We start from the raw sequence: 18,252 nt of genomic DNA, 5'->3' as shown, positions 1-18,252 counted from the left end.
TCCTGAGAAACTTGGACGCCCCCCCGCCCCGTTGACAAACTCTTGTAGCACAGGCAATAAAGCATCACTAATGAACTTTGCAGGAGGTTGTTACACTCGACCTTTGACTTTAACATTCCTCACAGCAGCAGAGAAGATCAGAGAGGTAAAAGATCTGTTTGCTGCATTTTCAGGTTATACGCTTAGTACTCTGCAAGACCTGTAAACAGACTGCTTTCAGTCAGTACAAACTGACTCTGTGCAGACAAATTGTAGCGGAGTTCCACATTTTCAAAGTCATCAAATATGTCAGGCTGAATTTTTGGGAAATGGGTCTAAATGATGTAATATACAGAGAAAATATTTCCTTTTGATTAAACTGTGCAGCTGATAAAACGTTGAGTCTTAGATTAGAATATAAACATCATATAGCTTCGAGTTGGAATAAGCTGATAAAGAATATGATACTGTCAGACAGAATGGAATAAGATGATTTTAACAACCGTAAAGCTGTATGTTAAGAGATTTTAATTGATCTATTCTTCATTCCATACTCACATTATCAATTGAACCAATTAGGATTCAATTAATTTACTGACTTCTCGCTAATGGTACATGTCCACAGCCTCCGTCCTATCCACGCTTGCCGTGCAATGCATTCTGGTAGCGTGGCAACGCTCCTTATTCGCAGGTCTAGGCTATCAGGGGCGTCAAACGCGACTGACTGCCTCTAGAAACTCCCGAGAATCTTTTAAACTAAGCGTTGTCGATCCAAAATAAAGACAGATTTAACAACTACATGGCTTATTTCTCGCATAAAATGTTTTCAGAAACTATTTATATATAAACTATTTTCATGATATAAGAGAAGAAAGTTTCCAAACGAGCAGCCATGTTGGTTCCGGTTTGAAAGCTGGGAGCAGCAGCCCACGAGGGAAAGCGTTCATCCAATCAGGTGCCGAGTGCCTTGTGTCTAGTGGCAGCCCATTAAGCGTCCAATGCTGGGAAGAGAAACAATCCCTCACGATAACAAAACGCCCTGTGGACGTGTACCATAACAGTTCAAAGGTGCTAAATACGAGATTGCAAGCATTTCTATTGCCTCCACATGGCTCTCCACATGGCGACAGGTGAGCCGGTGGCCAGAAAAAATGGCAAACAGTGCTGACAGAGCTAACAGTGTTAACACAGGGGAACCGAAGGGTGGGTGCTACGCTTCCACGACGGTGTCGTCGGTCGGGACGGCGTTATCAGCTGTAACTGCCGTATGAGTGCAGTGCAAAGCTGCAACTGTGAGCAGTTGCAGCCGGGCTATGTCAACAAAGCAAGCAGAAGCTCTGATTACAACACACACAGAGAGAGAGTGACTTCATTCTCTGCTCAGGTAGACATTACTCCTCTATATCTTTATATAGCGTTGTTTGATACTATATCAATGCTCTGGATATCGGATGGATCTTTAAAGACGAGAAGAAAGATCTCAGAGATGTGTAATTTCTTCCACTTCAGAGTAAAGCGTCCAGGTCTCCATCATGATGACAGAAACAAGCTATTGTGTTTGTTTTTCCAGCGGAGGCTCCAGAGTGACACTTCCCTGCTCCTTCGAGCAAGGCAGTGAGCAGAGAGAGAGAGAGAGAGAGAGAGAGAGAGAGAGAGCTTATCAAAGTGATCAATGTGGCAAAACACTTTCACAGCAAGGAATGTAACCAACATCTGCTGATCCCATTACTGACACACACACACACACACACACACACACACACACACACACACACACACACACACACACATACTTACAGAGAGAGAGAGAAAAAAATTCTAATGCATTTGTAATCATGAACCCGTAAACACGAGTTTGTTATAAAATCCGGACTGGATCTGAAGCCTATTTCCAGATTTTATGTAAAACAGAATTGTGCTTTTTCTGTGTTGCTTTACCTTTTATTCAATCAGTTGTTGGAGGTTAATTAAAGGGAAACATTGTGTCTCTGTAAACCTTTTGTAAAGACAGTTTCACTGATAAAACATTATTGCGTGTTAAAAAGTCCACTGATAAATCATAAATTAACATATTAAATGGTTAATTGGTGGTTTACTAATAATTTAAACCATGAACTGATCTAGAAAGCATTGTCTTGTGCAGTTTGGGACACAGAGTGTGTGGAGACATAAATTATCCAGCAGTGATACGTGGATGAAAATGATGATAAGAAAGTTTATTTATTTAAATATAAATAAATAAACATTTTCAATCAAATGTTGTTGTTTCCAGTTTTAAAGTACAAACTAACCAACAAGCCAGCAAGTGAATCAACCAGACAACTTAAGAGCTAACTTATTGAGCCAAAAAACAACCAACCGACCAAAAACAAAGAAAAATAAATTGACCGTCAAACCCCCCAAATTGTAAAAAATCTATTTCTTTAAATTCAACACCAACCAATTAACAACAACATTAAGGCCCGTGCACAGCTTTCCCCAAAATGAAGCATTATCATTAAAACACAGGGGTCGATGCATGTATTATACTGTATGTGGGGGTGTAACGTGTCATGCAATAAAACTCTGATTCACTCTACTTGGACTTTCCCAAATAGTGGTTTGCAGAGGAGTTTTATGGGGATGTAAGCCAGGGAGGGGGTGGCGGAGGTGGAGGTGGAGGGGGGGGTATATAAAAGAAGACTGCTGGAACCAGGTTTGCAGGAGGAGCACTGAGTCTGAAGGCAGCAGAGAGAGAAGAAGCCGTACCAGATCAGTCCATCAGCATCTGTAGAGACAGATTAAACATGCTGTGGTTTCTGGCGCTGAACTGGGCGATCTGCTTGGGAGGATACACTGCTGCAGGACAGAGAGGTGAGAAAAAATGTTTATATTTTGTATTATTTCTTTTTGCTTTGGGCTGTGCAGGTTAGAAACAATGAGGTGAGACTTAATTGATCTTTTTGTGAAATTAGAGGTTACAGAGCAGCATTGAAATTTGTGAAAACATAGAATACGTTTAAAATGGATGAGAAAATAAATGTTATTTTTGTTGCTTATTTTAAATATCTTCTTTTTTCATCAGTATCTCATGATGTAAATGAGTATCTGACTTTCTGGAACATTCAGAAAAGCTCAGAGGAGTTTTCTGTTTTCTGAGTACACATCTGTACTTAGAAAACACAACGCGGAAAAACAATCAGTGAAAGTCTCATTTATCTTTTTATTAGCAGTGAGAGTGATTTATCTCCAGTATCTTCTCTTTCTGCTGTGGAATCCATTCAGTAAACAGAGATACTACTAATGGGAATACCACATTTCCTGCGCTTGACACTCAGGAGCTGTCTGCCCTTGTACGGTTCCTCTGGAGGAAGGGGTGGTGGTGAGGGGGGGTGATGGGGGTGATGGGGGTGATGGGGGTGATGGGGGTGATGGGGTCTTTGGGTCAATTAGCACCATGTTGCTTCAGAATCTGACCACACCTGAGCATCCCATCCTGTTTTGAGATAAACTTCATCAACCTGTCTTCCAGAGAATCCGTGATTTTTTTCTTTTCATCGCCTAAGCAATATTTGTATAATAACAATGTAAAATGACAATGTGACAAAATGTGTGTAAATAAGGTCACTCCTAGTAATCTGCTGATCTTCTCGGCTTTTACAGAGTTTTATAATGAGTTTCAGCTCATCGTTTAGTTGTCTAGTCCGTCACTTTACTGTTTTAGTTCACTTTCGGGGGTTGTTAGAGGCCATGTGATGATATGTCAATAGCCCCGTTTCCACCGCAGGAACTTTCACCTGGAACTAGGAACTTTTTGAGGAACTCATTGCCTTTTGACAGCAGGGACCAGGGTCTAAATTAAGTTCTGGGGACGTTCTCAGGGACTTTTTTAGGAGACGGGTAGAGTTTTTTTTGTCTTTGTTTGATGACATTAAAAGTAAAGTTAGGCTCTGCTGTCGGCTTCCCGACTCATTTGAGAAAAGACAGACAGAAAAAGAGAGAGAGAGAGATCACTTAAGTGAGCTGAGAGAGCGAGCTGTAGAAGAGAGAGATATGCAGCGGTGTTGTGAATGAGAGAAAAACAAGTTATTTTCTGATTGTTTCATGGCGGTTACCTTCTAAAGCACAAATAAATAACCGTCAAACACTCAACAGATGATTTACTGTGGAGACAGATGGTCTTAGTGTCATTTTCCTCCGCTGCATTTTATCCCAGCATCTTTGCAGGTCTTTAGACCGCGGTGGAAACGCAGACAACAGTCTGCTGAAGGAACCTTTTAGTTCCCTGAAAAGTAGTTCCTGGGACAAAAACTTTTGGTGGAAACCTGGCTTTGTTCACAACTTTGTTGGGAAATAAAAAACAGTTATTGCAGATTTAAAGTTTTTATGCGACAAACGCTTGTGTTATTTGCAGTTTCCTCACATTTCTGTCTCCCAGTTAATCACACTTTTACTTGTTTTGTTTCAAAGATTTTTTTTTTGCATTTCTGCGTTGTTGGGTAGGTGACAGATGTTTGAAAGAAGACAAATCCAGATCAACACTCTGTTACACGGTAGAAACACAAAGTCACCCACCAAGTTGAGGTCCTGTTAGCACACAAGCTTGAAAAATTTATCTTCCAGGAAATCTCATATCATTCCGTATCTGGAAAATCAATTTTGCGGCTGCTATCATAACATCTCTGACTCCAGTGAATGCGTGGGTGGTGGATACAAACGAGGCCTGTGGTGGCTGAGGACCGTCAGGTATTAGACTTTGATATTTGACAGGCAGTGGATCATGTTTTACAGGAGGACATGTGTGTTGTCCCCCCCTTTCCCACATGTCCATATTTGCTCCCCAGTGAGCTTCTGGTCCCAGTTAATAGTAACATTACTTGTCAGCTTCAATGAGAAAAGCCGAATAAAACTTAAGTATCAGGTTTTGTTAGTAAAGTGCAGACACAAAAACCTTTCCTACATGAATGGCAAAGAAAAATAAAAGTATGACCTTCAGGACGTTATGGGTTTGAAAAATTCAAACTGTCTCAGAGTCCGCGGTTAAAAGGTTGTGTATGTGAGGACGAGTACACTGGGAGGGTAAACCACCTGGTTAAAGTACCCGTGGTTGTGTTATTTATGTCTTCAAATGGTTGTAATGATTTTTTTTTCTTTTCAGATGGAGAAATTATCAGTCAGATTAAATTGACGAACCTCGCACTGGCTGAGATTAAAGAGCTTCTGAAACAACAGGTAAAACCGTTTTAACATTTGGACAGCAAGCATGAAGTTAATATGCATCTGTTCATAATGCCGAACACGAGTGTGTGTGTGCACGCAGACAGGGCTGCTTATTGGATCATTTGTGTTTGCAGATAGAGACTGAAAAAGATGAAAGTTACTCAGATGCATTTGAAACATGAAGAGATAAAACTGGATATTAAGGATTTTAAACTAACTGCTTTATATGTATGCTGGTGTACAAAAAGGCTCTACTTCTAAAAGCTAAAACGTTATTTTATAGGTGCAGTGTGTAGGATTTGGCGCCATCTAGCGGCAAGGTTTCAGATTGCAACCAACTGGAACTACAGTGTGCCAAGCGTGTTGGAGTACTACAGTAGTCGACGCAAAATCATGAACACACAAATGTCCATATCTAGAGCCAGTGTTTGGTTTGTCCATTCTGGGCTACTGTAGAAACATGGCGGTAGATATAAACGTCTCATTCTAAGGTAACGAAAACGCGATTATTATTTTCAGGTGATTATACACTAAAGAAAACATTCTTATTAATATTATTTTCAATTTCTGCCAATAGATGCCCCTAAATGTTACACACTGTGCCTTTAATCAAGCAGAAACAATTTATAAAGTGCTTATTCAGTCCTCAGAAATCATGCTTAGGTAAATATCTTAATATAAAGGTGTTTCCAAAACAAATTTAATTCATATGTCAGCAGCCATTTCAGTAGTGAGCAGGCGTCCATTTACATAAAATTGGACAGTTGATTAGATTCAGTTTGATAGGCTCGAGGCATCATACAAATATTTGATTGAATTGTTTTTCCAGATTAAAGAGATGGTATTCCTGAAGAACACAGTGATGGAGTGTGAAGCTTGCGGTGAGTTGGCCAACCGAACAGATTTATCAGTACTTTACTTACATGCTTCTGTACGCGAAGCACACATTTTCTATTTTAACATTCAATGTTTTCTCAACACTTACATTTGAAGCTTCGGTTGTTGTTCAGATGATTCTATGCTGATGATGACGGCTTATTTTTCTCCCTTTCCACACGGTTTTGAATGGTTGCTGAACTTTTCCATAACTCTTCTCCTGTAGTTTTTTAGACTTTCAGCCTGTGCACAAGAATAATATTGAGAAACAATGAAATAATATTCACATATGTTGATGGGAGTTTCATATCATCATACTGTATAAAGCTGATGAACTACAGAATCCGTCAAATTGGACGAGATGATATATTTAAACCATCTCTCTCTCTTCAGGGATGGGAGGAATGACGCCTCGTCCCTCCTGCGTGCCCAACCCCTGCCACCCAGGGGTGATGTGTAAGGAGACGCCTCAGGGTATAAAGTGTGGGCCCTGTCCTGAGGGCATGGAGGGCAACGGTACCCACTGCACTGATGTGGACGAGGTACACAGACATATCATACGACAGGTTACATGAAACAATACAACACCATGATGGTAAAATGATCAGTTTTTAGATTTAGGGGATTTTAACACCTCTTCCTAACTGGACGCGATGCGAACAAGCGAACATCAGATTGTTTCAGTTTTTCTCAATGAAGATGTCCGAACCTGCGTCAGCGAACAGGCTGAGCGACGTGTGGCTTGTTTAAAAAAATGCTTTCCCAGGCTTGGTCGCTGTATGATAGGAGGAGGTGTAAGCCTTAAGGCCTTTACATAACAGGGGCGCTTTTTTTTTTTTTTAAAAGCGACATGTTTTGTGTTTTGAATGAGGTCAATTTTCTGAGCATTCGCACCGCTAATGCCAAAGATATTTCAAATAGGTTACTTGCTAATTATCACCTAATTACCATGAAATTTGTGGACCAGTAAAATGAAGTGTTACCCAAAACTCATTAGACAAGTCATTAATGAACTTGAAGACTCACATTTGAATGTGATCGTCTTAACAGAACCAGGTTTGGATTCCTGATGTGCGTTTCTGTGTCTTTGTTGTCGGCAGTGTACCGTGATGCCGTGTCACATGGGCGTGCGCTGCATAAACACCTCCCCGGGTTTCCGCTGTGGTACCTGTCCCGCTGGATACACCGGCCCCCAGGTCCAGGGCGTCGGCCTCGCCTACGCCACCGCCAACAGACAGGTCACCATCGTCTATCAACACACAAACACACACTGTTCAGCTCCTCTAAACTACTCTACTAACTAACTAACATATTGTCACCCAAGATTAATTGATTCAGTCACCTACAGTACAGTAATAATAAGTACTGTACAACCTATGTAATTAAACGTTTAAAAAGTACTGTAAAAAGTATCAAGATGCTGTTTACTTCATTATTAATAGTAGTATTATTATATTACGCAGCCTATTATTGTTATAGTTTTTGATAAACCCTATGGGAGAAGAAACTCCCCCCTCTTCACCTCAACATCTTTTCTTCTCACCGGCTCTTTTCTAAATCCATCACCAACACCTCCTCTCTCTCTCTCTTCTGTACATACAGTATGTCAAACAAGGTGCACTGGTCTATTTCAGCACCACCTTCATCCTCGACACAGGACTGTCTTCACTCTGCCGCACTTCATTTTTTTCTGTCTCTTACTCCAGCCTTGATGTGGAAGCCCATTGAAGTTATCGGATGTTCTTTCTGTCTGTTTTTGTCCTATCAAGGTGTGCAGAGATATCAATGAGTGTGAAGGCCTCAACAGTGGAGGCTGTGTGGAGAACTCTATCTGTATGAACACCCCTGTGAGTATAAACACTAGGAATTTAAAATAAATCACTGACTGTCACATCTGAGGAAATATACAGTATGTAGCCCGTACAACCCACAAGAGAAAATGACTTCAGCACACTTAGATTTATATTTTTGCAGGATCACATATCATGTTCCTGAAGTGCTCTCTGAGGGATGCAACCGTTTCAGGCATTCGGTGCTCGTTAAGTTCGCAAACGGAAGAATGTTGAAAATGCAAACTCACCAGATGAAAGGTTAACTCTCAGCGGCAAAACAGGACTTAGAGCGAGACTGTAACTTTTAAAAGAATAAATAACACAAAACTTCTTGTTGAAGTTGAATTCATAAGCATGAAAATGCTCCACTACTCAATTCAATACATCGAAGGTTTTGTTACTCAGGCTGTTTTCATACATCATTCGTAGCTATACCTACAAAAAGAAATTCACTGTAATTCGTATATATCCCACAAAATCAATTTGTATGTAATCCACGTGATTGTGAACCAGGGAGAGCGTTAAACACCCCATAAGGAGGAGGCCAGGGGTGGATGGTCGGGTCAAAAAATACCAGATATTGCCCAGGAGGCCGGTGTTCGTACCCCGTGTGAAACACTGTCATGTAACTTCCGTACTGAAGTTACGCCACCTCCAGTGATATTTTAACCCAAACCACGATCTTTTCCTAAACCTATGGTTTTCTTACCTAAACCTAACAAAGTTGTTTCCTGTGAAAATGGAAGTTTATATTCAAAAGACTGGAGCGGAAATTGACATGTGCGTCACATGTTGCTGGCCGGTTGTAGGAAAACGCACAAAAAATTAAGAATAACTTTTCGTAGATATCATACGGACCGTTGTATGAGGATACGTAGCGTCACTAGAGCCTTGCTTGGTCTGGTGTGACCTGTAGCTTATGGTGGCTACTGCTAGCAAACTTTAGATAGATATTTCTATATAACCAATGATACTGAGTCAGCTCCTTTTAGCATTTACCATGATCACATCCGGCCACAGTGAGTGCCCTTTCAAGCCCCTTTACACTGTGTAAATAACAGCGATGTTGCAGGTTGATTGCATTTCACATTGCGCAATAAAAAAAAGTCTAGGTCACAATCTGTGTCACACTGTGTGCTATCAATTTTGAGGCAAAATATTGCAAGCAGAGACACACGATCAACTCGTCCATCATGTTTTGAAAATGCAGCAAATAAAAATGCAGGCTTCCCACTGTTCAGTGCAGGTTCTGGAGTTCCTATCACAACAATACTAATAAGTATGTACGACCATATTGTAGACTGATGTTCGCCCTTATCAGTGATATGATGGGTGTGTTTCCTCTGTGTGTCATCAGGGCTCGTTCAGATGCGGTCCTTGTAAGACGGGCTACGTTGGGGATCAGCGGCGTGGCTGTAAGCCGGAGAGAGCCTGTGGGAACGGCCAACCCAACCCCTGCCACGCCAGCGCCGAGTGCATCGTCCATCGAGAGGGTAAAATCGAGTGTCAGGTGAATAAATCAAACTTTCTGCTTCTTGTTCTGAATTCATATCTCTCTGAGCAAAAGTGGGCAAATTCATTGAATATCTTCATTATCCACTTATTTAAGTTTTATTAGTTTTTCTGTGCTAAATAAATCTCTCAACAGGGATTCATGACGACGTAAGTTGATTCGTTCTAATGTTTTTTATGTGTCGCAGCCCCCGTTATTGGTTTGTGTAATTTCACATAAAAGTTACAGCAAAAGCTTTCAAAAAAGTTTTTCTCTATCATCATTAATCATATTATATTTATCTTTTGTAAGAGCACACTGTCTTTGATCACCCACCCCTTCACTATCCATTGATTGTGTAAAATTTAGCAAATTATACTTAATTTACTGCCACAATTATTTTTAAATTTCTCTAAATGAGACGGGTTGAAGCTCGGGTTGAGCTTAGAAATACAAGTTACAGGGTTTGTACAAAGCTGCTAAACATATAATGAAGACCCAGCTCTTTGACTTATATAACGTTTGTGCCAGATATTGTAAAATCAAAGGTCTGTTTGAGCACTTAAGGTCTTCTAGTACTGTATGTACAGCAGGGCCAATGAAAACAGTCTGTTCAGTACATAAAACATGATCCATCCTCACAGTGTGGAGTCGGCTGGGCTGGAAACGGCTACCTTTGCGGGGCTGACATCGACATCGATGGTTTCCCTGATGAGAAACTGGCCTGTCCTGAGAATAACTGCAACAAGGTGAGTCTCCATGAGAAACCTTTAAAAATGACACATAAACAGCATAAATGAACACAATTTAGTCATCTGCAAAGAATCAAATATTCACTGGTTTTATGTAAATGTGGTAATATACTGTATGTTGTGACACCTGGTGAGAAATTGTACCTTTGTAGAGTATATAAAGTTGATTTTTTCTTTTCTTTTTAAGGCTGTGGTTTGGGGTTTGAATTGCTTTAGAAACAACAATTTGATCATCATGGGATTTCTTAAATTGAAGCACGTTCTCCATGGTGGGAGAAACTGGTCCATAAAATTGTATATCAAACACTTATTTTTATTAACTTGATTGGAGCTGATTTTAGTCTACTTTAATAGTGAGTGTTTTTTTTCTTTCTTTTCAGGATAATTGTCTCACTGTTCCAAACTCTGGTCAAGAAGATGCCGACCGTGATGGAATGGGAGATGCCTGTGATGACGATGCAGATGGGGATGGGATCCTCAACATGCAGGTTCATGCGTAAAAGACAGTGATGGGATATGAAAATGATAAATACATATCATAAATACATAAAAATGAATGAAAAGCATGTGTACATCTATGTTTTTTTACTTCTTTACAGGATAACTGCGTGTTGGTGCCCAACGTGGACCAGAGGAACATTGATGAGGACGACTTTGGCGACGCCTGCGACAACTGCCGCGGCATCAAAAATAACGACCAAAAAGACACAGATGTGGACAAATTTGGGGATGAGTGTGATGAAGACATTGATGGGGATGGTTAGTATTCTACATGCCACTTCAATACGGATTTGTTCATTCATTAAGTATTGATGTTTTGAGTTATGAACGGTAGATTTAAAGGTGCAAATTCATTGTACCGATATTTGTAAATACTAATATAAGAGAGGTCTGTGATGTGAGTTATGATTGTCTTTGACACATACAGTACGTACAGCTAAATTAAGGCTATATACCAAAAACCAGAAAAACTAGAGGTGTAACGGAGTAAGCAGGGCAGTAATATAAAGTCACCTGAACATTCACTTCCCACTTTAATCTCAGGAATCCCCAATCACCTGGATAACTGCATAAGGGTTCCCAATGCCGACCAGAAAGATCGTGATGGAGACAAAGTGGGAGACGCCTGCGACAGCTGTCCTTATGTTCCAAACCCTGACCAGGTCAGAAATCTCTTTTTCACGTTATAAGCTGGTTCTGCAAGCATAAACATGTTGCCTTTAAATCAAGAATATGTATTTGAGTCCGGTGAGCCAAAGTACAAACAGGTTTAACTCTTAAGACAGAATCACAGACTGTATACTGGACCATAATTTACTAAATGAAGATCATGATGTATTGAAGAAGACTTGAAACTAGCGATTGAGACCATAAACTCATGTTTACAATGTTTACTGAGGTAATAAATCAAGTGAGAGGTAGCGTCATTTTTCTCATAGACTTCTATACAATCAGACTTCTTGTTGCAACCAGAGGAGTCGCCCCCTGCTGGCTGTTAGAAATAATGCAAGTTTAAGGCAAGTTGAGTTTGCCGCCTGGACAGAAAAATGAAAAAAATGAATACGGCACAAATAGGATATGCCAAGTAAAGTGGAACTTTGCAAATTGGTGCTAGTGCAACTTCAGCGAAACCTTAAAACTCCTAAAACACTTACAATAATGAATTCAATCTTTCTCAGACGGATGTGGACAACGACTTGATCGGAGACCCCTGTGACACCAACAAGGACAGGTACTGTGTGACCTCATCAACCACATCACAAATATTTATTTTGAACTATCTGTGTAACGAGTGTACTGGAGACCCAAATCTGTAAAAGTCTCTCTTGTCCAGTGACGGCGACGGTCACCAAGACTCCCGGGACAACTGTCCGGCCGTCATCAACAGCTCCCAGCTGGACACCGACAAAGACGGCATTGGAGACGAGTGTGACGATGACGACGACAACGACGGCATCCCCGACCTGCTGCCACCTGGTCCTGATAACTGCCGTCTGATCCCCAACCCTCTGCAGGAGGACACTAACGGTGGGTGATGCCCCAGACTACATCTAGTAAATAACAAATAAAGAACAGGTTTTGTTTTTGAGACAGTCTTTATATTCATCTTCTCAGGCGATGGTGTGGGCAACATATGCGAGAAGGACTTCGACAACGACACTATCATCGACACCATCGACGTTTGTCCAGAAAACGCGGAAGTCACCCTCACCGACTTCAGGGAGTACCAGACCGTCGTTTTAGATCCGGAGGGAGATGCACAGATCGACCCCAACTGGGTGGTGCTGAACCAGGTTAAGTTTGGTTTATATATTTTTTGTGTCCCAAAAACCTAAACGTCTTCTTCATCCGATTTCTCTTAAATCAACTGTTATGTTTGTGCAGGGAAGAGAGATTGTCCAGACTATGAACAGTGATCCTGGGTTGGCTGTTGGTAAGAGCATTACAGTGTATCTGCTATTTAAATGAATAGTTCTCTTACTGAGAGGTAGATGAGAAGATTGATATCACTAAGTTAGAGTTGTCTGCACATCTACAAAACCTCAGTGGGATTGGTGCTGGAGACAAAAAAACAACAAAATTGCAATCCAAAGAGAACTTGGATCACAGCTCCCTTTAATCATATTGTTGGATGTTTCAACTAACTGCAAAATGTCTGACTATTTTAATGTCTCCACCAGGCTACACGGCTTTCAGCGGTGTGGATTTTGAGGGGACGTTTCATGTAAACACGGTAACGGACGACGACTACGCAGGATTCATCTTCGGGTACCAGGACAGCTCCAGTTTCTACGTGGTGATGTGGAAGCAGGTGGAACAGATCTACTGGCAGGCAAACCCGTTCAGAGCCGTGGCAGAACCGGGCATCCAGCTGAAGGTAGTCTACCGCTCTACCACAGACAAAGGTCGTAGAAATTAAACATTTTAGCAGTTTCGTTATTAGAAATACCAGTACCACGTTCTAATAAGTCTCCATAAATAAAGGGTTTATAAGCTGTAATGAATGACTTATATAGTGTCTAATAAATAATTTATTAATGATCTGATTATAGACTGTATATATAGATGGAAGACGCGTCTCCACTTCCTGCATCTTCCTGTACTGTACTGTACAAAAGTGAAGCCAAAATAACCCAGATACAGGAGCAACCTACTTCCGATTTTGACACAAGTCCCACATACCCGCCTGAGTCAATCGCAAGTCGAGCACGGCCGCAGCTTGTTAGAGAGAAGATGTCAATCATGATGTCCCAGCACCTTTTTATAGCATCACATAACTAATTAAAACCAAACTTATCCCAAAAATGAACACTTGAACATCCATCAGCGTGATAAGAACTACCTAAAATGACAGAAACCATCTTGGGAAAAATGTATTTGACATGTACTTTGACTTTTTAGTTTAGCTCATGCCCCATCCACTAACATGGAGGGGGTGGGATTTATGGCATGTACTGCAGCCAGCCACCAGGGGGCGATCCAGATGTTTTGGCTTCACTTTTTGTGTGCTGTCAGGTCATCCATCCTTTATAAACAGTTTATGTTTTAGATCAGTTGTAAGCCGTTAATGAGAAACTTTTCGGTTGCCCGGTTGTGGAAAATCTTCTGGAAAAGTGACCTGCAATTATAAAACCATTATAAACCATGTAAAAAGGGTTCTCATAATAATCCATTGTCAGTTTGTAAACGTTAATAAGATGCTTATAAATTGATTTTGATCCAGATTTCTTTATTTGGAAGTACAGAATCCAAAGACTCAGACTTCTTGTCCTTTGTGGTTTTGAAAAGGCTGTCAAGTCAAACACAGGACCAGGTGAAAACCTGAGGAACGCCCTGTGGCACACCGGCGACACCAGCGACCAGGTCAAACTCCTGTGGAAAGACGCTCGCAATGTTGGCTGGAAGGACAAGACTTCTTACCGCTGGTTCCTCCAACACCGACCAGCCGACGGCTACATCAGGTAATGACTGAGTTAAAGGAATACTCCCTCACTTGTTTGCAGGAAGTCAGATGATATTTTAACCATTTCATGTCTGTGCATTCAGTTTGGTCCTTGACATGTTTAGCTTAAACTGCTATCCTCTACCAACAGAGAAAATATACACTTTTCAGCTGCTTGTTTTCGAACAAACCTACAAATCATAAATCAGTTTGTTGCTGTGTGATGACGTTTCCTCCTCTCTGTCGGCGTGCAGAGTTCGTTTCTACGAGGGTCCTAAGATGGTGGCGGACACAGGCGTCATCATAGACACCACGATGAGAGGAGGTAGACTGGGAGTCTTCTGCTTCTCCCAGGAGAACATCATCTGGGCCAACCTGCGTTATCGCTGCAACGGTGAGAGGCATCTCCGATTCAGAATTAAGAAGATTATAACTAAGCGTTAATATGTGCTTTTTCCACATTTTTCAACGAGGGTTAAGGGACATCACCTTAACGTATTCCAAAGCTACATTGTTGAAGTTAGAAGAAAGAAGCATGCCTATACATTTTACTCACCTGTTTCACAAAAACACATTCTGATAAATTTGGGTGTGTAAACTGGAAATAGCCAAATCTAAATATGAAATAAAGATACAGTATGAATCCAGCCACAAATGCCAAAAGTAATTTTCCTGCTCCACGTTGAGTATTTTTCCTTCGGCAGTTCAAACTGTAATCCAAACAGTGACTTCACCTCATGCTGTTTCTCTCTCCAGACACTCTTCCTGAGGACTTTGACACCTACAGAGCTCAGCGGGTCCAGCTGGCGTTCTGACGACAACAAACGGGCCAGGGGGATTCTGGGAAACACTTTCCAAAACACAACTGGGATCAGAAATAAAATCATCACTTTGCAAACATTTATATATATATAAAAAAAAACACACTAGTAAAAGTTCTTCAGAGAGGAGCAGTAACATAACACAAATGTTTGAATTGTTTGGCTGTTAAACAGAAATTTCTGTCATAATTAATAATGTGACAAAATATTGTCCGCTGTATATTCATATTTCAAGTTATACTTTTGAAAGAAGAACTATTGCAAAGATTTAGCTGTCACTAATGAATAAATGTGGATTTTGGTAACGTGTGCTGCATCTGGATGAATCTAAACTGTTTACTGCTCAGCTGATTGTGCATATTTAAAAATACAGATTCTAGTCTAGAAATAATGAAATGTTTGATTTGAGAGGTAGTGTTGAATTGAAAACATGCTTCAAGATGCATCAAGGGATAAATAATCTTCTAAACTTGTCAAATGTCATTGATAATGCAAATTATGTTGAAAATCGTATATTTCCCCCATGTAAAGCATCTTTAACTATCTAGAAAAGTGCTCTATAAATGAAACGTATTAACGGTGAAGCCCTGTCATACAATAGCTCTACTGTAAAAAAGGTCACATGTTTGATTTTAAGTAACAGACGTGACTTTTTTTTTTCAAACTCAACAGCTTTTAGTGGAAATCAACATTCTGAACATTTCACAAGCATGCACATATCCAAAATAATCTTTCAAATTTTGCATTTGGAAATACAGATTACAAAATAGAAACGATAGCAAAGACAATATACAACAGGGTCGAAACACAATGCATGTCCACAGCAAACACACTGCCATGTTGTAAAATGACATCGGACAGTTTTTTTTTTAATCAGCATATTCTGCAAATCAAGACTATGTGCAGAGAAAAATCTGTCTTCCACATTCAATTTAATTGACATTTTTCTTTCATCTTATAAACAAATGGTCACATAAGGAGAATCACATGGCAACAAATAAATAACTACAGATCTTTTACTACGACTTACAGGACAACAGTGATATTATGCTATTCTCACTATAAGCTTTAAGTGCAACTTAAACCGTGTTTTTCCAGAGACAGTTGTAGAGTCATTTAGAAAACCCCGTGTTATTAAAGGGACATTTTATTCAGACCTAAAACACTCTGGGAACAAGCAGTAAAGACCGAGCAGCAACTCTTTCCTTTTATCCCGGGACGCCTTTAAACACAGGACTCCTGTTTGAGCTTCACTCATCTGCGTCTTCAGTTTGGGACACGATTTTAAACTTCCGCTGCTTTTTAACACAACGTAAACATGAGCTGTGCTAACAAGTATCGCAAGTCAATGGTGTCTCAGACTAAAACAAGCAGATGAGTAAAAAACTAAATAGTTTAGAAAACATACTTTGAGGTGATTTGTTCATCTCATCGGTTTGGAAAATGGACTTTCGTTCATTAGCCTGAACAGTTTTGCTTTCCATATTTCCGTGTTTAGCCTCAGATGCAGCAGATTTTTGTGAAATTGGCACAAAGTCTCAAAATACAAATTCATGCTCGTGAGAAGGAAATGTTTTCCCACCAATAAAGGATTGGCAAAGACATGTAACTGCCAAACACAGTTGACTTTTTTACCCAAATAACGGCCTTTCTGTTTCCCAAATTGAATCAAGTATTAGCTGCCTAACATGAACTAAACTGCACCCGATGAGACGGTTAGCAGGCCATTGAATCCACGTTAGTCGCTACAAGCATCATAGATGTGGGTCATTATGGGCCTGCTACGCCTACTACGTTGTAAAAGTGAAAGCGAAACTTAAAAGCAACATGTTCTAACACGTTGTAAAACTGAATGAAACACACAAACAAAAAGGCTTCTTTAGGTTTAGGCAACAAAACTACAAATGCTGTCTACACTACAGCGCCTGATTTCTGCTTCTGCTCCTGTCATAATTACCACAGACACTAGAGGTCGCTATCATGTTCTTTTATTCCTTCTTTCGGTGATCGACCATGCAAATAGATGATGAGACCTACTAATTGGTATAGTAGCCCCCTTTTGACCCACATCTATTGAGCTTTTCGCGACTGATAACACCTATTTAATAACCTGACAAGTGTTTCTGTTAGCTAACCTTATTTGACTATTGATAAAGGCATCTAATACCTTTGTCATACTAGTTGTTAATCTCTCACTATTATAACGCACACCAGCGATCCAGACCAGTGTGAGCTTCAGTGCAACAACAATTCTCCAGTACAGCACTCTTCATCTACCAAATGTTTAACAGGTAGGCGTTTCCTGCAGCCGGAAACGTTTGTTAGATGAAACATTGCGTACTGAAGAAGAGTTTGATGGAATCACATTCTTCTCGTCCAAAACATGTAACCTGCACTTTAGAGTTGCAGCTAATTTCACTTAGTGAGACTGAGTTCCTGCAGCACTGTACAGTACTCTGGTAGTGTAGTCAACGTCAAGATGCAGACTGCTTCACTTGAGTATTATTGAGGTTGCAACTAACTGCTACTATTGTCACTGTAATGGGCCTTTCACATAGGACATGGTTTGCGCTGCGCTCGCCGTACATCATAGTGCGCTGTGGCCAAAGTTCAACCAGTTTGAAATTTGGCCACAGCGCACCGCGAGCTGCGCGCTACACTACGCTTGCACTTTGCTCAGCGCAGCGAAAAGCCGTTGTTGCGCCGCGCAAACCATTGGAAATAATGGGTTTCAGAGCGCAGTGGTGCCGTTTTCGCCTTATGTGAAGGCCTATAAGAACCCTGACTCGCTCAAATTGCAATTTCTCATGTGGGCGGGGGGAGGAATGACCAACAAAGAAATACATTCGGAGCGCCGTTCCGCAAGCTGCACTGGAGTAAGCCCTTTCTAGTTTTGCATCCCCTAAGATCTTCACAGATAAAAAACAAGACAAGCCAAAATATAGTTTACAAAGGAAAATAGAGAATTCATCTTTTCTTTGACATGAAAATATCTCCAGAGTTAAACACCTGGAGTGAAACAGTCAGCATTCACATCGGGCAGAACAGTCCCTGCTCAAAAGCCAGGAAGTCACAAATAAAGTGCGAAGCAACTAGTGGACTAAACATTGCACAAAAACTGAAAAACAAAACAAATAAAAAAACAGAATTACACTTACATACACAGTCCAAAAACCTGACATGATAGGCAACGACAACATAAAACAATCATATGTGATGCAGCATAGCTAGATCAAACTCCTGTACATGACGCGGGATAAGAATCAGCTCAGTGTGTCTATCATGTCATGCAGTTGGCTGCGTAATGCAGAAGCTTCAGAAGATTCAAGTCCACGTATGCAAACAATCAGTGCACGAG

At 40.6% G+C, this 18,252-nt stretch overlaps 1 protein-coding gene across 1 annotated transcript; it reads left to right on the top strand.

The window, feature by feature from the left end:
- The first annotated feature begins 2,646 nt into the window (after positions 1-2,646).
- comp (cartilage oligomeric matrix protein) lies at positions 2,647-16,463 on the top strand. The gene is made up of 19 exons (XM_074634652.1): positions 2,647-2,832; positions 5,117-5,190; positions 6,008-6,059; positions 6,448-6,596; positions 7,155-7,292; positions 7,824-7,901; positions 9,244-9,396; positions 10,023-10,127; positions 10,511-10,618; positions 10,730-10,889; positions 11,175-11,293; positions 11,810-11,862; positions 11,965-12,158; positions 12,246-12,424; positions 12,516-12,564; positions 12,812-13,008; positions 13,920-14,092; positions 14,328-14,467; positions 14,830-16,463. The coding sequence occupies exons 1-19, from the start codon at positions 2,766-2,768 to the stop codon at positions 14,886-14,888; spliced, it is 2,247 nt and encodes a 748-aa protein (XP_074490753.1). The 5' UTR covers positions 2,647-2,765; the 3' UTR covers positions 14,889-16,463.
- Positions 16,464-18,252: the final 1,789 nt, after the last annotated feature.

Source organism: Sebastes fasciatus, chromosome 5, assembly GCF_043250625.1.
Source record: "Sebastes fasciatus isolate fSebFas1 chromosome 5, fSebFas1.pri, whole genome shotgun sequence".
NCBI lineage: Eukaryota > Metazoa > Chordata > Actinopteri > Perciformes > Sebastidae > Sebastes > Sebastes fasciatus.
Note: the sequence above shows the minus strand (reverse complement) of the source record. Positions and strands in the feature narration are given on the sequence as shown.